We start from the raw sequence: 24,951 nt of genomic DNA, 5'->3' as shown, positions 1-24,951 counted from the left end.
AGAGAAGCATCACAAAAAGCCAACTAAGCAGCTAAGGGGTCTCTAAAAACAATGTCTAGGCAAGACAGCCAATGGAAGTCACACACAGAGTTAGCAAAAAAAAAAAAAAAAAGGAAATATGTAACTAATATCTAAAAGCAAGGTTTAACAAGCAGAGCTAGAGTCACAATACATAAAGACCACCCAAGTTCAAGCAAGCAAGAGACAAAGCCTAATATCAAGTTGATGTCACCATAGTCAAAAGAGTTTATGTTATGAATACAATGAAGAGAGCGACACCATAGAACCATAGTTGGAAGGGACCACAAAGGCCACCCAGCTCAACCCAGTGCCATGCAGGAACACCCAGTCAAAGCACTCCCAGCAAATAGCCAACCCAATCTCTACTTAAAAGCCTCCATAGAAACACCCACCACACTCTGAAGCAGCATATTCCAGCTTTTATCATCAGGAAGTTTTTCCTAACATTTAGGTGGAATCTCTTACCAAGTGTGTATGTGTTTCCAGTATCAAATGTTTCCCTTCATGATGCTCTTATGATAGCTCTATGGACATTGGCACAGCATGTTCCTCAGTATTATTTGATGGGTAGGGTTCAGTACCATGGATCATTCCTTTAAAGTATTAACTAAAAACTGGATTTGGATTCAGCACTCCACTGAAATAGTGACCAATATCTGATGCTGCCATTGGCTAAAAACAAACAGTATCCACATGGAGAATTCCTGATTCTGCTGATGAGAACTGCAACCTTGTATTCCTTCTAAGTGGAGTCAGTTTAGGCTTTCTCTTTAAGCATCATTACCCGGAGTTCTTGGGAGTAGTTCTGTTTCTGGATCTACTGCAGATTTCCCATCTCTATCAGAAAGTGGATTCTCAATTGATCTGTTGAAGATACTGAGTCCTCCAGGACTTCAATAAATACTGAGATGTTTCCTGGGAGCTCTAGGTCCTCTAACAGGGATAAAACAGATTGGTACACATCAGATGGGTATCCCCTTCCACAAATTTAGGCTCAAGAGAACCCTTTTCCCCAGCAAGAACAGATGGGGGGTTTCCATGTCACTTCCCATGGAACTTCTACCTGAGCTAACATGTTACAGTGATTAAGAACATGGCAAAATTGCTGATCCCAAACTTGCAGCGAAGTTTGGGGCCAACCTCAATGCCAAATATTATGTGATGTGTGTGTTTCTGTCTCTCCAAGTCCACCAGAATGGTTGATGATGCCACTTAATACCTGATAGTTGTCCAACCTTAGTATGTCCATGCATGTGATTGTGTGTGTGCATATATAAATGAGTTGGTGGGTGTTAAGTGTGAGAATGCATGTATGTGGGTATGAAGAAGAGATGAACCCAAATATTTTAATCTCACAACCTTTCACAAGGATTTGGCCGACTCTAACATACAACCTCTCACAAGGCTTTCTCAAAGGGGATTTTGGCCTTTGGCCCCAGTCAGGTTCCCTTCCTTTTGTTATAAAATTTAAAACAAGGGAATTTTATTTTTTCCAAGTAAAACTATAAAGATGTCAGAAAATAACATTATCCCGTGGCTCATCTTCAGTCACATTCTTGCAAAATATGCAGTTCTTTTTAAGGCTTTTCTCTTGCTGCCGTGTCAGGAACCTTTATAAATGGGACCGAGGATGCCACCATTGCCTGCTCCAAGTAAGGCTGTTTGTAACAACTGTCTCAAGAGTTCTCACCAGCTTAATGAGCTGGTTGCTGCTTGTTCTGGAAAGGCAGGCAATCATATGCGTCTTTATCTGTCCATTAATCTTCGCCATTCTCAAGCTGCTCCTCTCTGGCAATTCTTTACCTTTGTGCTGCATCGCGTCTCCCTTGAATACCACTGAGTTGCAATATAAATAAGAGGCAAGCATTACAGGGCTCCTCCGTTCCGTTATTAAAGCTAATAATCAATCTAAAAGGTTGGCAATATATCCTGAGAGGAGATTTCCTCGTAATTGGGCTCTTTCTGCCTTTGCCCAGTGTCATTTTAGGAACTAATGCCTTCAGAAACCTGATCGAATAGAGGTGTATCTCAGTTTGACTATTTGTCATTGAGAGCTTACTCCAGCAAAGCAATGATACACTAATTTAAGCCCTCTTTTGTGCAGTGAGTAGCTAACATACTAAAGTGAGTGTTTGGCTTTAGAGCCCATGACAAAGCCAGTTCTGTAAACACAAAAACTCAGTGCAGAGTAGTTGGACTGTGGTGGTGAACAAGACTATTCTGGGATGATAGCAGAACTGGTCTATCGCCTCCACTTATTACCACTGCTTTATGTGGATTTATCACTCCTGTTACAACACAAAAATTGGTTAAATGCTTGTGAACAATCACCTGCTTACAATCCTAGTTCAGAAGCAGGGATTTCCACACAGCACTGGGAGATTACAGTTTCTTAAGGCACTAAGAAAGTATGATGTGTGAGAAAAACATAGCTTTGTGCAATCGTAGCATCACAGTCAATGAAGTTAATAAAGAGTTGGAAGCTGATAATTTCAACAGTGTGAGAAGTTATTCTACTTGAAGTGCTGAAACTGAGTCCCAAACTTATGCAGAACCAGGACAAAAATGTGCAATTAACTAAAAATATATCTACACTACATAGTTATAGCAGTTTGATACCACCTTTACCTGTCAAAGTTCTATCCTATGGAATCTTGATAAGACATTCATAATGTTCTACTAGAGAGCTCTGAATTGAAATGCTAGAATTCTCTGGGAGGAAATTCAAAGTATCTCATCAAACCACAAAATTTCATATTTTAGTCGGATGGACCCATGACAATGAAAGAGGTATCAACCTAATCTAATTAATTAGATTCAATCTCAAGATTCTTCTTTTTCATTAAGTTATGATACAGCTCCCCATTATATAGTGATGATGACCTCCAACTGCTAATGTCTGCTAATATCCAGACATGTTAAGTCATTCACTGGATAGGCTAGTATAGAAATGGGCAGGAAGAAGACTGGATCTCAATTTGGATTTGGAGAAAACAAAGGTTTGGGTGGAAAAGCTGGGGTGGATGCTTCTGTGAAATTATTTGTGACTTTGGATCACTCATTCTTGAGGGGGGAGTTTGTGCTCAGAGGCAAAATGTTTCTTAATGTTTAACCTACACTCCCAATATAGAAATATAGGTTTGCTTGCTTTCTCTTTTTCCTTTAATCTTCTGTTCCTAAACAATGAAGATTTGAGTTTGGGGCAGACACAACAGAGCATTCGAATAACACTCATTGTCTTTAATGTAACACATAAGTGTGATAGAATTGTACAAGAGTGCCAAAAGCTAAAAAATGTTTGTGTTATTGTCATTTCCAGGTATTTGCCCAGTCCATGTGATTATAGCATTTAGCTACTGCTATCCAAATCTGGCAACAAGTGACATTATTGTCTCAATTAGGACAGTAAACAGATTTTCCAATTTTGAAAAATATTTTTAAAGGCTCATACAATGTAACATTTCACTGTTGCGCATGTTTATTCATCCAAGCAAACTACAAAATAATGCCGAGACATCTGTTACCTAACAATGGTACCTAATGTAAGCTTGTCTCCCCACAAATTTGGCTTTTGATACTAAAACAGGAGGGGTTGCTATCAGTTAAGTACAATTAATATTATGCCATATAAAATCATCTTCTTGAAACATTTATATACATATCACACATACATACTATACAAAACATGAATATTCTGAGGTAACCAAAATAGTAGCATACAAAGATAGATGCTATATATTTCTGGTTTGGGAATGCTTTGCATGACTTTGCTAGCCAATGTGGAAAACCTTTCTCTTTCTCTTCACCCTCCACCGCAAGAGAAATCGAAGAGGTAGCAAAGCTGGAAAATATTTGAACAAACCATTATCCCCAGTGAAAGAGAAAGATCATTAAGATTAGAGACCCATTCACACTATACAATTGTACGCTATTATTCCACTTTAAGTGTCATGATTCCATTCAGTGGAATTCTAGAATTTGCAATTCGGGAAGAAATATTAAGAATTCTCAGCCAGAGCACTCCAGTGCCTCAACAAACTACAAACTCCAAGATTAAATATTGGGTAATTGTGTCATTAGGTGGATGTGGAGGGTACAAACCGTATTGGCTAACATTCTCAGAGAGGGTGACACCAAAATGACTTGTCTATAATTTGTGTATTTCAGCAGATTTTTTAAATTTTTTAAAATATCATCATAGTTAGAAATAGCTAGAAACACAGTTTTGTAAACTGAGGTTATACATGCTGTATCCATATACCTACAAGGTTAAAGTTCTGTGTTACTTTTCTTTTTTGAACCTTCTAAATAGTGTGCATGTACTCAGGTTCAAGATGTAAGTGCATCCTGGAACCATATTTGTGTTAACTACTGATCATATGCCTTGTTGTATCTTTCCAAAGCTTATACATAAAGGCACCCAGCACACTCCTGAGCAAGTACATTTCTGTTTCATAATGCCAATTCAATATTACATCTTAGTTGGGTGCAAGTCTGCTCCCCACCCATCCAAGCCAAAGTGGCCACTAAACTGGTTGGAGATATACACTGAAAGCTCCCAGTAAGTTGCTGAATGACTCCACTCTCTTAATTAAACGACAGATCCAGCATAAACATGCTGGTGGGGCTTTTCCCTCTGTTGTCATTATACTGGATCTCACCAATGTTCTTAGTGATTGGGACGTGCCAACGGTTAAACTGTACGAATTAAGACCTCAAAGTATTTAATATTCTGTTGAAAAGGGGAAAATAATACTCATACAATCATATAATTTATTGATTTGCCAGTTTCATTTCCAAAAGTAAAAGGAGGGTTAACTACCAAATTATTATAGAAGTTGTTCCAATACCAACTATGTTTGCAATCGCAATGAAATGCCAAAATACCATTTCCTAAACTGTAAAATTGTTCCATTACTACACCAAGTGAAATAAAAATTAGATCCCATTGCATTTTCACAGGTTTACTTCCAGGCAGGTCTGTTTAAGACTGCAGCTTGAGGAATGTTTTATTTTTTAAAAAAGATGCAGCAATTTTTAAAATGTCAGTTGGTCCCCTAAACTGAACCGAGTATTATGATCAAATGATCAAAAGAATATTTTTCAAAAAAAGTCTGCATTATTTCAATTAAGCAAAGTAAAAGCCTCATCATACAAGGCACCAAAAGCACTATTACAACAGGACAACAGCAAGATCTATCACATAATATTATTCTGCTTCTCCTAATAGGAAGTAACTGGAGAGCGTTTCTTTTACAGGAGATAATCAATGAATTGGTTTGTTTAAAAAAGTTTACCAAATAGTCTCTCATCAGAACACCAGAGGAATGACACTATTATTCTGTTGTAATTGCGATTTACCAGCCTTGTGTGATAGGTTCTTAAACAGCCAATATCTGCTGGTGGCAAAGTAGAACCCGGTGAGCTGGGAAGAGATTATCTCCCCTCTCTTTGTACTTGCCTAAAACTGACCCCAGGGATAGCTGGACCTCCCAGATCCAGTTTTCAGTTGGAATAGCAGATTTCAGAGGAGAAGGGAAGGGAGGGGAAGAATATTCTGTTGCACCCAGCAACACAATGTTGGTTTAGCCCAGTACCTACTAAGCTTCCAAATCCTGATCAAGACTTGGACTTGTTCTGGAACCCCAGCTGAATGAATAGTTTCAGAAGCAGCAAGGATTACAGGATTCAATACATCATAACCAGAGCTTGGAAACATTGCTGTTTTGAACTATCACAACTTTTTTCAAGTAACTTTTTTCAAATAATCCTTCCAAAGGGCAGCTGCAAAGTGTAATGGCATTTGATTATGATTCTGGCAACCAAGTTCAAGTTTCTACTCTGGCATGGAAACCCACTGGATGAACTGGGGCCAGTCATATCCTCTTAACCCCAAAGGAAGTGTAGGGTAATCTCCGTCTGACCAAATCTTGCCAAGAAAAACTCATACTAAATGGTTACTTGCCCTACGTCAGGAATTACTTAGGGCAAGCACACAATGAAACACAAGGGCAAATGACTTAGAGGAAAAACACAATGACACCCTAAGGCACACAATGACAATGATAACAACAATCTTTCCAGGAATCGGATATGTATAGAAAATGAATCACAAAAGAAAAAAATGTCAGACTTAATTCTATATTCAAATGATGTTGTTGTTTATACTATTTAATTCCATTTGGAACTGAGTTCATTGGGGTATGAGCCTCTCTGAGTAATAATGAAGTCAGTGGTTTTAATTTACTAGGACTATGCATGGAAAAGGTTTTCCATCCACCATTAGAACTGTCCTGAGTCCCCCTGGGGAGATAGGGCAGGTTACAAATAAAGTTGTTGTTGTTGTTGTCGTCATCATCATCATCATCAAAGGAAAACACTGCATAGTGGGGAGAAATGATTGTAAAAAAACAACACTCCTGTATCTTCCATGCAGAGACTGGAGGCAGCAGCAATCGTTTAATTAAAACAGAATTTCAACCTCATATTAATGAAGCAATGCACTAATTAAAATCAACACAGACTGAACTTTCTATTTACACTCTTTCAGATAGCCCAAGAGGCAACGAACTCTGCTTCAGAGGCATATGTGAATGCTTCAGCTTCTGTCATCCAGGTGCCATTTCTGACAGAACACATGTGCGTTGAACAGTTGGCAATGAATGAAAAAGCTGACTGCTGATACACACATACACACACGGCAGTGATGCTGAAAATAAACTTGCACCCATTTTTTTTAAAAAACAAAACAAAACAGAAAGCTCTTTCTGAGCAGGAAAGCTTGCCATGATTACAAAGTACTGATTACTGTGTGGAAATTACAAATAAAGCATATTTATTTTTCTACTGATACTTCTTGATAACTTGGAGGCTTTGATTCATCTATGTTGATCACAGTTGACTCCAAATAATCTTTATCAAGCAAAAGCTCTTCATATTCGACTCAAGCGGCCATCCGAAATTACAGCAGAACTTGCATTGATTGTAGGTGGCCTTTCCCTTGTCTTCTTGTGGCAGAGAAGCCTGGCATGTTTTCTCTTTTAGGTAATTCTGGCCTTAAAATTAGTTGGCTTAAACCTCCCTTTTTATTTGTGATCCCACAATGGTTGTCCTTAAGCAATTTAATTTACTATTAGATAAGAATTCCAAGTGCACCACATGTTTCTGTTATCAGAACTTATTTTTGTTTATGCTTTTATGGTTTTCTAATTAAAACCCCAGCTTTGTCTCCTTAGGGAAACTCAAGATAGTTGACTCAAGGTGGTCTTTGCACATTGATTTACAAAACAGCAGCAGAAGCAACAACAAAAACACTGCATAAAGATTGCTTGCTTAGTTGTTCTCTGCAGTTGCAAAGTTACAACACATTTTGGCTGAAGTCTTATGAGCAATCATTTGGAAGAAAGTCCCATTGAAGGCAACAGACACTGTCAGTATTGCATATCAGGGCCACCTCTGAGTTTTGGGTCTTGACAACAGCATAGTATCTACATTTTTCAGTTGATACTGATATTGACTCCCAGCTGGAGTTAACCATTTTGAAATGTCATCATTCTGATTGGGATTTAGATGTGCTTCACTCTCCCATTGAAATTAATGGTCCCTTAATGTGCTTCTTGGCATCCTGCCTAGTAATGCAAGAAGGAATTCTTTGTGGCATTGGTATGGATAAGACTTTGCATAGAATAGCGATTTCTCGGTTCACTAGCTTGCATCCAGGTCTTGCCTTGCAAAGTAAACAGTAGCGTTCGGATCTTGTTCTAACAAATGCTGATCATGTTGAAGGCAAGGTTAAATATATTTAAAATTCTACCGATCTTAAGCAGTAAATATAGGACTGAATCTTTCTCACTGTAATTAATTCAATTTAACAGTACTAATAACAGAACAAGGCCCAAAGAGAGCATAATGTCATTGAATGCTAGTTCATCGTATTTGATCCTGGCTTCTATTTGTTGTCATCCTTTCAAAAAAAGCAAAATGGTCCTGCAAGCTTCAAGGACATCAGGAATTATCCACTAACATCCTATGCTAATTCAGGTAAGAAACTGTTCTCTTGAATCAAATCTTTTCAGCTTCCCAAATTTAAAAAACCAGTCAATATCAGTCAGTAAATCAGTCAGAAACTCAGATGAAACTCATAAAAATCCATAAGGCTGAGGTATTCTCCTAAGTATTCTTAGCTTCTGAATGGAAGGAAGTAGTTTATGTTCTATCCATCTCTGTGAGTAGATTGCTTGTTTGTGATCTTGATGATCAAGGTTATGCTTTTTTTCAGAAGCAAATTTGTAGAGACTTCTAGTTTTCATCTTGCTCCAGATCAAGGTCAACTTCTTCAGATAGATTAAGGTAAAAGAAAGCATAACACGCCAATAGAAAGACCAATATAGCTGCAAGGATGAGGCTGACTTCCTGTAGCAATGACAGAATTGTTAAAAAGTTAAGATATATCATCATCTCAGGTTAATTAAAAGCAAGCAACATTTTAATCCATACATTCAGGCAACTATAGTAACAATGGACCACATACATGGACCCTAAAATTTTTCACTATCCTTCTCATACAGTCAGCCCTCCACATTTGCTGGGGTTAGAGGCACAGGACACCTGCAGTAGTGGAAATATCATGTGTTTTTTAATACACTATTTCAAAACTTTGACAACATCTTTCTAGGAATTTCTAGATCTGCCAGAACAATCCTATAGACAACTTTTGCTGAGTTGACAACAGAATTACACCTGAGGGCTGAGAGAGTCTTAGGTTTTGTTTTGTTTTTTAATTTAGGCATGTCATTGTTCTCCAGCATGACTCTATGGAAAGTGATCAGAGTTGCACTGGAGGACTGATATCAAATCCTCAAAAGTCAAACCCATAAATGTGGAGGGCCTGCTGCACGCTGAAATCCTGAGCTATCCAGATAATGGGGCCAAATGGATGTCCCACGCAGGCCTTTAAAATAAGTTAAAGCTAACAGATGAGAAATAGAGGTAAGAAAACCCTTCCTTGTAGTAGAGGTAAGCAAACCTTGGTCATCACTCTCCTGATGTGATGAATGACAGCCTCGAGGCTCTCTGTGTGATCGGAAGCCCTGAAAAATCGGGCTTCCCAATTATGTGGAAAGTCTCCAGAGGAAGCAGAGACTTTGCTCTTTAGATTATTAGCCTCCATATATGGTGAGCAAGAATACACAGTATAGAGCCTAATGTGTTGATTTTAACCTCTTTTTGAAAAACCGAACAAGACATCAAGATGTTCATATGTAGTAATGAGCTATACAAAGTGGGCCTCACAATCATGGGTTTAATGAAACAGTTGGAAAGCGCAGAATTTTTTAAAAAGAGACCCCAACGGAGCTGATAAAACTATAATTTTAATTCATCATCAGTTCAGACAGTGCAAATTATTTTAGTCTTTTTAAACTTTATGATAATGTATGAACCAGTCAATCATGGTTATGGTGAAATGGTTAACCTTGAGAATGTAAGTTTCCTGCTTTATCAAATCAAAGATCTTTCAATGTGACAAAGTGTCTCATAATGGGCAACTGGTAACTATTAATAACCTTTGAAATGATTTGATAAGTTCACAATACAGAAAGATATTGAGTTTTCCCTCTTAACTCTGAAGACCTATTACAAGAATTACGTTTGAAGCAAACAACTTTGTGCTAGTTTGCCAAGCAGTGTAGAGAACTGCGGATGGCATGATTTGTTGGACTGTGGAGTAACATAAAGAAGAAGGAGATGCTCAACCACATGAGAAAGTCCATTGTAATTAGGACTAAAACTAATTTAATGATGCATTATTCATTTTTAGCAAAAATAGTTGTTTGTGACATGGTGAAAGCAGGATCAGGAGCGCCATGGAATTATTCTGTATTGTTAGCCTGCACTCCCTGTAGCCCTCCAAGTGAGCTTCTGGGATTGGGTTTCTGGGACTCCAACTCCCAGATGCCCTAGCCAGCTTGTCCAATGGTCAGGAATTCTGGGAGCTGAAGTCCAAAGGTCCAAACTACAATTTGTTGCCATCAATGGGGGCCTGTCTCTTAACAAAACGTGTTGGTGGGGAGTGCAGATTTTAGAATCACTGAAGTTAATAATGACTGAATGTCTCCCTTTTCAACTGCTGTGGTCTGATCACAATCAAGACTCCTGCGGCATCTACTTATATCAAACATTCAGTATTAAATGCAAAAACATATTTAATTACATATCAAGTCTGCTTGCTAGAAATCTTGATTTCCTTTAAGCTGGAAGGGGATGACTTTACCATTAGCTAATCCTTGTTGATTGCACAAAGAAGACAGACTTCCATAAACAGAGTTGTAATGTACACTATGTGTACATGATTCTGAAGAGAGGAACAATTCACAGAGCACTTTAAATGAATGGAACATCTTGTGTTCTCCACCAGCATCTTTAATGTTTAAAGGAGTCTCTCTGCCTTTATTTGCAAGATTTATTTTTAATTCGACAGTTTTGAAAAGCTCCTTTTTGGACTATTCCAAAATTCCACAACCAGCATGGGAGATTTTGGCAGTTCTTAAAAGTCTCAAACCTACTGCAAGACTAAAGTAAGAGACCACTATGCCTGCATCATCTTCTAAAACCTTTATGAGCTAAAAGTAATTTCATCCATGCAGTTTTATATAATATTGGAAGCCTATGAACTAATACAATGAGAGTATTCCTAGCATTTTGGATCAATGTAATCCAAACTCCAAAAGGTAGTGGGTGCAAAGACCTAGGATTTTTCTATTGGGATAATCTTCTTCTTCTGGATAATCATGGAGATCTTGTAACAGAACAATGTGCCAGTAGATCAGGTCTGCTGGCTATGACCCAATAGCAGAAAAGCCAAAAAAAAAAAAGGTGGGGAAAACCAACAAAGTGAGAGCCAGGGGAGGGGCGGGGCCTCTTCCCAAGTGCTGGAGACAGGGCTGAGCACCTGGGGCACCTGTTAGGACACAGGGAGTGGAACCAGAGGAGTGGCCGTGGCTTCTTCCCAAGAGCCCGAGACAGGGCTGAGAATCTATACCTCTCCTGAGGCGCCTGTTAGGACGCAGAGGGCGGAGCTAGGGAAGGGGGTGGGGCCTCCTTCCAAGAGCCTGAGACAGGGCTGAGCCTCTATACTTCTCCTGAGAGGCCTTTTAGGACTAAAGGGTGAGGCTAGGGGGCAAGGGTGGGGCCTCTTCCCAAGAGCACAAGACAGGGCTGAACCTCTGTATACCTCCCCTGAGGCGCTTGTTAGAACACACGGGCGGGGTATAGAGGTTCAGCCCCATCAGGTACTGTGATGACCCATGGGCCTTGTAGTCCTGCTCAGGACATTGTAATTCCTGATGAAGATGAAAACTTGGGTTTTTTACCTTCCCAGTCTGAACTGGATTCCTCTCAGCCAGATCTTTCCCAGGCAGATCTGGGAACCTTGCACCTGCAAGAAAGTTGTCTCCCAGAAGTATGTCAAACAAGCCCAGAGCCTACTTCTCCCGTATTCTTGCGCCGGGAGTTTTGTAAACAACAGAGAAGTTTGGATTCAGCTTCGCGCAGGAGTGCGAGGATTGCAGCTAAGAATGTGGCCAATTAAGACTGCTTCTCGTGAGAATCTTTGGGGAGTCTCGCATCTGGTCTCAGAGTTAGCTTTCGGTTCTGATTCCCAGAGAACTGCTTCGGCGGGAAGCTAGACTCTATTTAGGTGTTTTACCCGCGTAGTAACTTCGCGGAGTCAATTCGTCAGCCTACGGAGCGAGTTGTGTCTGGACAGCGCGCTCCGGTTCAAGCCTCGCTCCTGCTCAAGCCTTGCCTTGCTATCCAGCCTTCGCCTTGCTTCCCAGCCTTTGTTTATCTACGGACTTTGCCTTGTTTCCCAGGATCAATCCTTGCCTTGTTCCACGGATTTATCAAGTTATTCCACGGACCTTGTTCTTGTTCTTAGTTACCTTGTTCCACGTTCAAGCCTTGTTTCAAGTATCAAGTTATTTCCTAGCCTCGCTCAAGTTTCATGGACTAAAGGACCTTGTCATCTCCCCTCACTTTGCTTGGCAAAGTGAGTGTTTCGGTTATTGGATTACAACTTTGGACCTTAATATTTCTTATTGGACATTGCTTTTTTGGACTAATTCTGACCTTTCCTGAAAGGTCTAATTCTGGACTATTTTCTACACTTGTTTTTATTAACTTTATATATTCCTACAATAAAGATATTAGATAGATTCTGGCCTCTGTGTATGGTTATTGGTGCTCTGCAGCCTGGGTCGTGACAGTTTGACTCCGCGCCCCTAAGCACCAATTAACCTCGGCCAGAATGTCTACCGGAGTCGTACCTGGGCCGAGCGGCCAGCCGATTACCTACACCATCGACAAGGAAGAGGTGGACCGAATCCGTGATAAGCTCAATGCACAGGATGGAGAAATAAGGGGTTTGAAGGAACGCGGAGTTCGTCTTCCGGCCATGGCGTTGCCAACCAAGTTTACTGGAGAAGCTTCTAAGGTTCATGTCTTCCGTCGCCAATGTCAAGCTTATCTGGAGGCCCGTGCTGCCGAGTTTCCCCAAGAAGACATCAAAGTGGCATGGGTTTACAGTCTTCTAGACGGGCCAGCGGCCAGCTGGGCGACGGCACTGTTCGACCAAGCCTCTCCACACCTAAGATCAGCGCAACACTTCTTGGACCACCTCAAGGAGACTTGGGGAATCGAGGACAATTTGGAGGCAGCCGGTCACAAACTCCGTCGCCTTTTCCAAGGAGACAGACCTATGTCTCAGTATATAGCCGAGTTCCGAGTGCTGGCCCACAACACCGGCTGGAACGATGTAGCCCTCAGGGGACAATTCCGGGAGGGTCTCAACATTGAAATGCTGGAAGAAATCTCCAAGGTGGATCCTCCCCAGACCCTCGAGGCACTCATTGATCAATGTTTACGGGCTGAAGTCATGATTGCCAACAGGAAACAGTGGGTTCGAGGCCAGGGCAGTAGAGCCGGGGCAAAACCCCCCGCTCCCGCCAGCGTTCAGCCACGTCCGGTGTGGAGACCCCCACCGCCAACCCCATACCCCAGAGGAGGCGAGGAGGTGCCGATGCAGTTGGGCAATGTGCGTCCCAGACTAGATGCCGCCGAGAAGGCCCGTCGTCAACGCTTAAACCTCTGCTGGTACTGCGGGAACGGGGGCCACTTCGCCAGAGAGTGCCCAGCCAAAGGGAAGCCTGCCGCCCGTCTTGCGGCGGCGTCCTCCACGGAGACGAAGGCGTCTGAGCCGACTGGCACACAGCCGGCGGGGGAAGCCAACGACCGGGTGTAGAGAGGCTCGCCAACCCGGTCAAAAAATCCATCCAAGAGCCGCCAACCGGGGTCCTGTTCCTTCTCGTGGTCACATTATGGTCAGCAAAAAGGGGACCCGTCATGATCCACGCCATGATAGACTCTGGAGCTACCAACAATTTCATCGATAGAGAGTATGCCGACTCTCTGGGATTACAATATCATGATTTCAAGAATGCCCGTGTGGTGCAAGCCATAGACGGCCGTCCCCTCAAGACGGGCCCCGTAAGTCAGTGGTCGGAACCCACCAGGATGTGGATAAGGGAACATATGGAAGAGATTTCCTTCTTTGTTACCGAGGTCCCCCATTTCCCTGTGATTTTGGGAATTCCATGGCTGACTCTCCACGACCCTAACATCTCCTGGTCCAACAGAGAACTGCAGTTTGCTTCACCGTACTGCCAAAACCATTGCCTCGTAGCCAAGGTATGCCATGCCACAGACACCGAGCCCATCATCACCTTGCCAAAGAAGTACTCCGAGTATTGGGATGTATTCAATGAGAAAGAAGCCGAAAAATTACCCCCACATAGACCTTATGACTGTGCCATTGACTTGGTGGAGGGGGCCCCGATCCCGCGAGGGCATCTCTACTCCCTGACTGAACCAGAGCAAGAAGCTCTCAGGGAATTCCTAGAGACAAACCTTCGCAAGGGATTCATCAGACCCTCTCAATCCCCAGCCGCCTCCCCAGTGATGTTTGTGAAGAAGAAGTCAGGGGAACTACGCTTGGTGGTGGACTACAGAGCATTGAACAATATCACCAAGCGGAACAGCTATCCCCTGCCTTTAATCTCGGATCTACTGGATCGGCTTCGAGGAGCCAAGGTTTACACCAAGCTGGATCTTCGGGGGGCTTACAACTTAGTTCGCATCAGGGAAGGGGACGAGTGGAAGACCGCCTTCCAGACCAAATTCGGATTATTTGAGTCCCGAGTTATGAATTTCGGTTTATGCGGAGCCCCCGCAACGTTCCAGCATTTTGTCAATGACATTTTTCAGGACTATCTAGACAGGTTCTTGATAATCTACCTGGACGATTTTTTGGTGTTTTCCAGATCACAATCAGAACATGAGAACCACGTCAAAATGGTGTTACAACGATTGCGGGATCATGGACTTTATGCCAAGCTGGAAAAATGCGCTTTTGATCTACAAGAGGTAGATTTCCTTGGTTACCGCATCTCGCCTCTAGGGCTTTCCATGGATCCAGCCAAAGTTTCAGCAGTATTGGAATGGCGGGCGCCAACTAACAAGAAAGAGGTGCAGCGTTTCTTGGGGTTCGCGAACTACTACCGCAAGTTCATTCCAGATTTTGCCCGCTGGTCCGACCCCATCACTAGCTGCATCCGTGGAAAGCAGCCTTTCCGCTGGACTGATCAAGCAGAGAAAGGGTTCCAGCAACTAAAGAAACTATTCACCTCCCAGCCAATTCTACAGCACCCAAATCCTGGAACCCCTTTTGTGGTGCAAGCGGACGCCTCTGATGTGGCAATTGGGGCTGTACTCTTACAACCGGTGGGAGATCACCTCCACCCCTGTGCCTTTTATTCTCGTCAACTAACCACACCAGAGAGGAATTACACCATTTGGGAAAAAGAACTACTGGCCATAAAGGCAGCCTTTGAAACTTGGAGACATTGGCTAGAAGGGGCCAAATTTCCCATTGAAGTCCACACTGATCATCGTAATCTAGAACATCTAAGAACTGCCCGCAAACTAAATCAGAGGCAGCAACGTTGGGCTTTATTCTTTGAACGTTTCAACTTCCAGATCCATTATGTGACCCCAGCCCAAACCAAGCAAGCAGACGCCCTGTCACGTAAACCGGAATACGCTGCAGGACGCAAGGAGACCTTTGAATCCCAACTGCTACAACCTGAGAACTTTGCCACGCTCACGGTGGGGAACACCAAATCCATTCCCATTGGTTCAACTTCCCCTACTCCAGGACCCATCCGTGCTCAAGAAATCAGGGCTAGTCAGCAAGCAGATGCCTGGGCGCAGGACCAACTTCGCCAAGGTCTGCATTTCCCCTTTTCGCTTAAAGATGGGCTGCTCTGCTATAGAAATCATGTTTATATCCCACCCGGACCGGGCAGGGAAAAAGCGCTTCGTCTGTGTCATGACTGCAAACCAGCAGGACACTTCGGACTATTTAAAACTATGCATTTGATCCTAAGGGATTTTTGGTGGCCCAAGATCCGCAAGGATGTGGAAAAATATGTCAACACCTGCCCAGTATGCCAGCGCTCCAAGATACGAAGGGAGAAGCCCTCAGGGCTTTTACACCCCCTTCCTACCCCATCTCGCCCATGGGAAATAATTTCCGCGGATTTCATCACTGACCTACCACCTTCCTGTGGATTCACCACGATCTTAGTGGTGGTGGACCTATTCACCAAGTTAGCCCATTTCATTCCCTGCGAAGGCCTCCCCACGGCCAAGGAAACTGCGGATCTATTTCTTCAACATGTTTTCAGACTACATGGATTGCCCAAGAGTTTAGTCACAGACCGTGGATCTCAATTCACCTCTCGTTTTTGGAAGGCACTACACAAACTATTGGGCATAGACTCTCGCTTATCTTCAGCTCATCATCCCCAAACAGATGGGCAAACGGAGCGCACCAATGCCACTTTGGAGCAGTATCTTCGCTGTTATGTAAACTATCAACAGGACAATTGGGCTTCTCTGTTACCACTGTCTGAGTTTGCCTACAACAATGGAGTTCAAGCTTCTACAAAAGAAACGCCGTTCTTTGCAAACTACGGCTTCCATCCACGTTTCTTTCCCCCTGTCATTGAAACTTCAGAGGTTCCCGCAGCAGAGGATTGGCTGCAGGAACTCACAGCGGTGCAACAACTTTTGCTCCAGCAACTGGACCAAGCCAAGGAGGACTATAAACGCCACGCTGACAAACATCGCCAGCCGGGCCCTGAAATCAAGGTAGGAGATCGGGTTTTCCTGTCCACTCGCTTTCTGCCCTCCCACCGCCCTTGCCGGAAGTTAGATGCCCGTTTCATTGGTCCCTATCCAGTGGTGGCGCAATTAAACCCCGTGACTTTCAAACTCCAACTTCCGCGTTCAATGCGCATTCACCCAGTGTTTCACCGTTCCCTGCTCCTTCCGGCGGATGGTGTGCGACCTGATACAGACCAACCGGCCCCCCCTCCTGTTTTGATGAATGGGGAGGAGGAGTTCGAGGTTGAGGACATTTTGGATTCTCGCTTTCACCGCCGCCGCCTACAATATCTCATTGACTGGGTGGGTTTTGGCCCTGAGGAACGCTCTTGGGAAGACGCCTCCACAGTCCATGCTCCTGATCTAACCCGTCGCTTTCATCAGACCTATCCCACCAAACCGCGACCTCGCGCCTCGGGGAGAGGGCCCCAGTTTGGGAGGGGCCTTGAGGAGGGGGATAGTGTGATGACCCATGGGCCTTGTAGTCCTGCTCAGGACATTGTAATTCCTGATGAAGATGAAAACTTGGGTTTTTTACCTTCCCAGTCTGAACTGGATTCCTCTCAGCCAGATCTTTCCCAGGCAGATCTGGGAACCTTGCACCTGCAAGAAAGTTGTCTCCCAGAAGTATGTCAAACAAGCCCAGAGCCTACTTCTCCCGTATTCTTGCGCCGGGAGTTTTGTAAACAACAGAGAAGTTTGGATTCAGCTTCGCGCAGGAGTGCGAGGATTGCAGCTAAGAATGTGGCCAATTAAGACTGCTTCTCGTGAGAATCTTTGGGGAGTCTCGCATCTGGTCTCAGAGTTAGCTTTCGGTTCTGATTCCCAGAGAACTGCTTCGGCGGGAAGCTAGACTCTATTTAGGTGTTTTACCCGCGTAGTAACTTCGCGGAGTCAATTCGTCAGCCTACGGAGCGAGTTGTGTCTGGACAGCGCGCTCCGGTTCAAGCCTCGCTCCTGCTCAAGCCTTGCCTTGCTATCCAGCCTTCGCCTTGCTTCCCAGCCTTTGTTTATCTACGGACTTTGCCTTGTTTCCCAGGATCAATCCTTGCCTTGTTCCACGGATTTATCAAGTTATTCCACGGACCTTGTTCTTGTTCTTAGTTACCTTGTTCCACGTTCAAGCCTTGTTTCAAGTATCAAGTTATTTCCTAGCCTCGCTCAAGTTTCATGGACTAAAGGACCTTGTCATCTCCCCTCACTTTGCTTGGCAAAGTGAGTGTTTCGGTTATTGGATTACAACTTTGGACCTTAATATTTCTTATTGGACATTGCTTTTTTGGACTAATTCTGACCTTTCCTGAAAGGTCTAATTCTGGACTATTTTCTACACTTGTTTTTATTAACTTTATATATTCCTACAATAAAGATATTAGATAGATTCTGGCCTCTGTGTATGGTTATTGGTGCTCTGCAGCCTGGGTCGTGACAGGTACTTGGGAAGAGGCCCCACCCCCTCCTCTAGCCCCGCCCCCTGTGTCCTGGCAGGCACCGCAAGACAGGAATAGAAGCTCAGCCCTGCCTCAGAGCTCATAACTCCGCCCATCCCAGTCCTGGCCGCCCATTTGTGGCCCCACCCCACCTCCACCTCCCCCTCCCAGCCCTGCATCTTGGACTAGGGGAGAGGCTCAGCCCCGCCCTCTTCAGCAGGAGCCACGCCCCCCTCTGAGCCACGCCCCCCCTTTCCAGGGGGCGCTGAGTAATATTTTTTCTGGAAAGGGGGCGGCAGGCCAAATAAGTTTAGGAACCACTGTACTAAACAATTCCCAAACATCCTTCATCTATGAAGAATATGGACCCAGAACAGATTCAGCTCACCTAGTCTCAGCTCAGTGGGCCTTTGGACATATTGGATAGCTAATCTTGCACTCTAAATGAGTTCCTTATGAGCTGAGAGAATACATTATGTTGAAGAACAAGCAAGCATGTATTCAGCTCATTCTGAAATACATGTATTTATTTATACATTGTGTAACATGAATCAATTTCAGGTCTTCAAAATGGATTTAAATATTTTCACAGTGAACATATAGTCTCTCTGCACAAACAATTATGCAAGACTCAGGCCAAAGAGGGAATATGAAACAGTATCATTAGAAGACCACAAAAGAGTTAAAATTCATCTGTCAACTCCATTTTTTATTTCATCTCTGAGATCTGGCAGGCTCCTTTGGAAGATATTTCATTTGCATTTACATGAATCTGTTTTATATTTTATCAGTATTTTAGATCCATAATTCAGTATATGCCACCTCATACACTTTTATAAGTCCTCTGAGTAAAGATCTCTCCGTGGATTGTCATGCTGCAGGTAGCCTCAATTTCCTTTCACGTGGAAATAATTTGGCTCATAATAGCTTAAACAATTGTTGATACATAATCGGCCCTCCTTACCCACAAATTTTGCACTCATAGTTTCCACCATCCATGGCTTGATTTTTTTTAATTCCAAAGAAACCAGACCTTGGTCTTGCCATTTTATATAAAATATACCATTTTACTATGGTGTTATATATATAATGGGGATTGAATGTCTATGGATTTTTGTATCCATGGGAGAGTGTGTGTGTCCTGCAACAAAACCACAGTAGATACAGAGTTCCCACTGTACTTTCACTTTAAATCTCAACTTGTGCAAAAGAACTGACAATAGCTATATTATTCTCATAAAGTATCAACTTATACCATCTTAGCTCTAATAATCATTTTAGTCAAACTTTTAAAGAGTTTTAAAAGAACTTATGTTGTAAAGTGTGGGTTGTACTATACCATGTTTATTTATGTTATCTTAATTTTTATTGAGTTTGTTTTTGATTTGTTATATGTTGTTCTTGGTTTTTGGCACTGAATGTTTGCCACTGTGTTTTTTTTTACTGGAAGCTGCCCTGAGTCCCTTTAGGGAGATAAGGTAAAGATAAAGGTTTCCCCTGACGCTAAGTCCAGTCGTGACCCACTATGGAGGTTGATGCTCATCTCCATTTCTAAGCCGAAGAGCTGGCGTTGTCCATAGACATCTCCAGGTCATGTGGCCGGCATGTCTGCACGGAGTGCCGTTACCTTCCCGCCAGAGCGGTACCTATTGATCTACTCACATTTGCATGTTTTCGAACTGCTAGGTTGTCAGGAGCTGGGGCTAACAGCAGGCACTCATTCCGCTCCCAGGATTTGAACTTGGGACCTTTTGGTCCGCAAGTTCAGCACCTCAGCGCTTTAACACACTGTGCCACCAGGGGCCCCTTTGGGGAGATAGGGCGGGTTAAAAATAAAGTATCATCATCATCAGGGGATATATATGAAAAGGCAGCATTTGCTTCGTTTTTTTGAATCTGCTACAGCTGTGTTCCCAGATGCATCTGGACACAAGGAACATGAAATTGCAAGCACCATCTGCTTTGGAGTAGACAACTTCATCTTCCAGCAGGGATGGAGAGCATGTAGGTTTCCAGATGTTTGCAGAGCTGCAAATCTTTTTATCCCCCACTGAAGCAAGGAATGACATGATAGCCTTGTTTAAATATTTGAATATGAAAAAAGTCATATTAAAGATGGAGCCACCTTGTTTTCTGCTGCTTCAAAGACTTAGGCATAGAGTACTGGATTCAAACTACAGAAGAGATTCCACATAAATACTAGAAAGAACTTCCTGATGGTAAGAGTTGTTGGGCAGTGGATTGCACTCAGAGGCGGTCCACCGGTGAGGCCAATTAGGCCGTTGCCTGTGGCGCATTGTTCCCTCGACGGCGTTCCCATCGCGGCGGAGGCAGCCCCTGGAGAGCGCCACCCGTCCGCGCAGTCGATTGGAAGGCCTTTTCTGCTTTGCAGAGTGGGGATCGCCTTCCTGGCGAGAAGGGAGGCGATCCCCACTCTGCAAAGCAGACAAACACGGCTTTTCTGCTTTGCGGAGTGGGGATCGCCTTCCTTGCAAGAAGGGAGGTGATCCCAATTTTGCAAAACAGACAAACGTGCTTCTCTGCTCCCCAAAGCGGCAAACGCCTTCCTTCTCACCCCTTCCTCGAGGCCAGGTCTCCGGGCTGCTTGGCCATGTTCAAGAAACATTCTCTCCTGATGTTTCACCCACATCTATGGCAGGCATCCTCAGAGGTTGTGAGGTCTGTTGGAAGCTTGGTAAGTGGGGTTTATATATCTGTGGAAAGTCCAGGGTGGGAGAAAGAGCTCTTGTCTGTTTGAGGCTAGTGTGAATGTTGCAATTAGCCACCTTGATTAGCATTTAATGGCCTTGTAGATTCAAAGCCTAGCTGCTTCCTCCCTGGGGGCATCCTTGGTTGGGAGGTGTTAGCTGGCCCTGATTGTTTCCTGTCTGGATTTCCCGTGTTTTCAGAGTGTCGTTCTTTATTTAGGCTTTTCCTTAATCCCTCCTTATTATCCAACTTTTTTTGCTTATCCAACGCTTTTATTTTTCAGTGATTGGGTTTTTTTTTGGGGGGGGGGACCAAAATTATGTTAGCCTATACTTGAACATTACCTTGGGCCTGCCCTGATTGCACTGCCTCAAATGGTGGTGGAATCAAACAGAGGCTGGATGGCAATCTGTCAGGTTTGTTTTGATTATGCATTCCTGCATGGCAGGTACTGGATGGCCATGATGGTCTTTTCCAACTCTGATTCTATGATGGTATGCTGGATAGAACCAATGAGATTTACAGTCCAGCAATATTTGGAGGTTGTATCATACAGCACAATGTTCACAGTGACAAAAGAAGGGAGAACATCCCTCAAAAAGGGTTGATGACTACATTACCTTCCTTTTTAACATGTTTGTTTTCTCAAAATATCTGAAGGCCTTTACATCCCACAAATGAAAAAGCACAAGTTTTGGAAAATTCTGATCAAGAAATTAACCAAACAAAATTCTTACAATCTGCATTGGCCAAATTCATTAGGCACAAATATTCCTAGAAGAGAGGATTTGGTTGCACCTGCCTGCTATGTCACTGTTAAATATGAGAAACATAACAGAAAATTAAAATTAGTGCAGCTCTAATTCAGTCCCTTAAATGTGACATCAAAATTCAGACATTTAAGAGTGAAAGTTAACAACCTGAATGGACAAATCTGTTTCCCTTTTTCCACAATCATTTCTAAAACATATTTTCTTTCCATTACACTTATGGAAAACAAATTAGAATTGCAATGTAAAAAGGAAGCAAACAACCTTTTCAGTTCATTCACTGCTCTCACATTCTTTGTCCATGCAAGATAAAAAAAAGTGTAAATGTAGTACACCAAATTTTGTTAAAACTTAGAGAAAACCAAAGATGTAGTCAAATGATGCCTAAGAAATCATTCAATATTCTGAGGCTAAGAAAGGGTGTTGTGACAAACTTCCATGAAACAAACACTATTCATTTCTGAATTTATACAAAGAGCAGAGAGTGAGGAAGAAGTGGCTGACAGTCATAGTTACAACGCTCCCATTAATTTTTCTTGGCTAATAGAAAATGGAATCAAAGAAACCTACGCTAGCATTTTAAACAGAAAAACTATTAACGCATGGAGAGCTTTTAATATACACAGAAAAGCACATAAATCCAGCCATCGAGCACAATCAACGTGCTTCAATAACACAGAGTCAAGAAACGTTGGGTATTTATTGCTCACAAGTTACTGTGTTGACATTATCAACACAGATAAAAATCACTCATTGGGGAAATTAACAAAGTATTAAATGGCAATGACTAAATGAAACTTTGCTACTTTCAATCCGGAATAAAAATGACAGGCAATCAAAATTTGACAGGAAAGACTAATTAGTATGCCAGTTATGAAATCAAAAGTACTGCACTGGGATTGGTTAACAAAAGTTTGGTGCCTGTTTTGAGGGACTGGTTTGAATTATGCGTTTCTTAGGAGACCAAAGTTTGCCAACTTTCGGCAAACTATGTCACAAGTGGGAGTCAGGCGATGAAATCAGTGTTTGTAAAACTTCATGAAATCACAGTGTTCTTCACAGTTTAATGGATTTTCAGTGCCCCTAAAACTGGTAGTGGAGCTTATTTATTCTGGGGTTTAATCATTTCCACAAAACGTGTAATATGCAAAGTACTGCCCTAAAAACACAGATATGGCTGGAAATCCACTTCTGATTCCATCGGTTTTGAGTTAAAGTATAACAGAACATTCTGTAGTGTTTCAGTTGTGAAATTCTTCCTTTTCTTACTGAAAATGAAATAATGGGACTGCTTCTGGTGCAATAAATGAAGCCTTGACCTAACATCCAAAAACATTATTGCTCTGTTTCAACTTGTTCGCACATCTCCCTCCTGCAGCTGCTTCAAAAACAATGCAGCTTAAGTATGGACAACAGTTTTGCATGAATTTGAAAATGAATGGAAATCACGGATGGTAGTAGGTTAGTTCCAGTAGTCCATATGCAAATATTTTACTCCATGCTCACCTGCTGGGAATGGATGTGAGGCCCCTAAAATGGCATGTTGAACACAGGCATTCTCACTAACATATTACATAAGACCCATACAGTCAACACTGTTTGCAGAGTTGAATGTGGTTTTAAGATGTCAGAGAATGACATATCTGAAGCAGTAGGTTAATCGATGCCTAGAGCTTCAATATAATCTCAAATTATTGAATCATAGAATAGTAGAGTTGGAAGAGACCTCATGGGCCATCCAGTCCAACCCCCTGCTAAGAAGCAGGAAATCGCATTCAAAGCACCCCCGACAGATGGCCATCCAGCCTCTGCTTAAAAGCCTCCAAAGAAGGAGACTCCACCACAGCCCGTCATGGTTTGGAGTCTCCAGGAGAGGAATGCAAGTTTGATAGTATTCTCCTTCCCTTTTTTTCTACACTCAAATTAAATTACTTATTTTCTATCCAAGGCAAACCATGTCTATCAGAGACAAAATGTGGATTGCAATTTTATTTTAATTACAGTAGAGTCTCACTTATCCAAGCTAAACGGGCCGGCAGAAGCTTGGATAAGCGAATATCTTGGATAATAAGGAGGGGTTAAGGAAAAGCCTATTAAACATCAAATTAGATTATGATTTTACAAATTAAGCACCAAAACTTCATGTTATCCAGAGGCTTGGATAAGCGAGGCTTGGATTAGTGAGACTCTACTATATATATATATACATATATATATATATATATATATATATACACATATAATTTCACGAGACATGCAGAAGCCACAGTTTTTTATGTGTAGATGCACCCAATGACCCTTGATAAGCAGTGTGTTTCGGCTGAGCTCACTCTGCAGTCAGTCAAGAAATTTTTCTATTTTATAAGCTACCGGGTCCTGCATGGGAAAAAGATGTGACATAAATAATATATAAACCTTACAAATAACATACATATCAATTGTACAAATAAATAAATAATACCCAGAAAACATTCCCCAGGGATATTAATCGAAGTGTAGCTCATTATAAAGGGCTATTAATTATTTGAATGAACTTTTAATATGCAAAGTGTTGCATCACCTCTATTTTCCTCAACGATCATAAATCAAGTCCATTTTACAGATAGGAAACTAAAGATGAGAAAAAGAAATAAAATTTAATCAGGAAAGGGATCGAGAAACAGAACAAATTAACAGGTTAATAATCAATCTTTAAACTAACAACAAAAAAGGCAATCTATTTTTTCTCATTAGAGCCTGGTGCACAGCACTAACGGAGCAGATTATGTTGTGAAAACAGACCACATTGCGTGGCAATGCTTGATCAAGATCAGCTATCAGGGTGGGAAAAGAAACCAGTTTCATGATTATAATAGCAAATTCTGGAAGACAACCAAATGTATCATCTGGTGGCTCAACAGCTGTTACAGTATGGTAGTAATACCTTTGCATTTGCTGAAAGCTATAACGTAGGGGGAAATTATTTCTCCTCCGCCAGAAACAAAAAAACGATCTTCTTTGAACATTCCTGAAATTTCTTTCAATAGAAACAGCTCATTCTTTTGCTCAGCATGGGCGGCTAAGCTGATTTTATGTTAATTTATTCTGAACCAAAAATAAATTGAGGGGAAAATATTGGAAGCAATTTAAACAAACTACATATGTTTAGCCAAAACCCACAAACAAGGTCAGGGGTGTATTTGGGTTTCCCTGTGTAAATATATTATGTATGCCTGACCTGTTATTATTTATTTCTTTCGCTTGTTAAATAAATCATAATTGCAACTTCCTTATTCTTTCAAAGCAAGAGGTTTCAGAATAATTTTAAGTCCAGCAGCCTCCTTGCTGGGTCAATTGATAGAAAAGGCAATGATTTTCCATGCTGGAGGCAAAGATGAAAACGGGAGCCTGGTTCCATGTTATATGTATTAATAACAAAACACTAATTCTTAATAGTTTAGAATCATATCAAATTAGCCCACTGATGGAATAGTTCCCAACAGCAGAACATTGTCAGGGGCTGTTCCTTCTGCACCTCCCTTCCTTTTGTTCTCAAATTTGGATTGTCCATATTGCTGGATCTTCTAGATTAGATGAGAGGAGGCTGCAGTGGGAAGGAAAAGAGGGGAAGCCTAGTCAAATAAGCTTACATCTTCGTGAACACATTCTGCCTATCTTTGTGAACGCATCTTCCCCTATGAACCCACACAGGCTCTAAGATCTGCTGGGGAGGCCCTCCTCTCGATCCCACCTCCGTCTCA

At 42.3% G+C, this 24,951-nt stretch overlaps 1 protein-coding gene across 6 annotated transcripts in view; it reads right to left on the bottom strand.

Moving 5' to 3' along the window:
• Positions 1-3,476: 3,476 nt before the first annotated feature.
• triqk (triple QxxK/R motif containing) overlaps positions 3,477-24,951 on the bottom strand; it is a 144,138-nt gene continuing 122,663 nt past the window's right edge. For 4 of the 6 annotated variants that reach the window (XM_016992802.2, XM_016992803.2, XM_016992805.2 and 1 more), the window contains one exon: positions 3,477-8,433. In XM_016992802.2, the coding sequence (XP_016848291.1) occupies positions 8,320-8,433 (114 nt within the window). In that variant the 3' untranslated portion in view covers positions 3,477-8,319. The other 2 variants (XM_062980187.1, XM_008108358.3) reach the window with 2 other exon arrangements.

This window comes from Anolis carolinensis, chromosome 4 (genome assembly GCF_035594765.1).
Source record: "Anolis carolinensis isolate JA03-04 chromosome 4, rAnoCar3.1.pri, whole genome shotgun sequence".
NCBI lineage: Eukaryota > Metazoa > Chordata > Lepidosauria > Squamata > Dactyloidae > Anolis > Anolis carolinensis.
The sequence above is the reverse complement of the archived record's forward strand: the minus strand, read 5'-3'. Positions and strand labels throughout refer to the sequence as shown.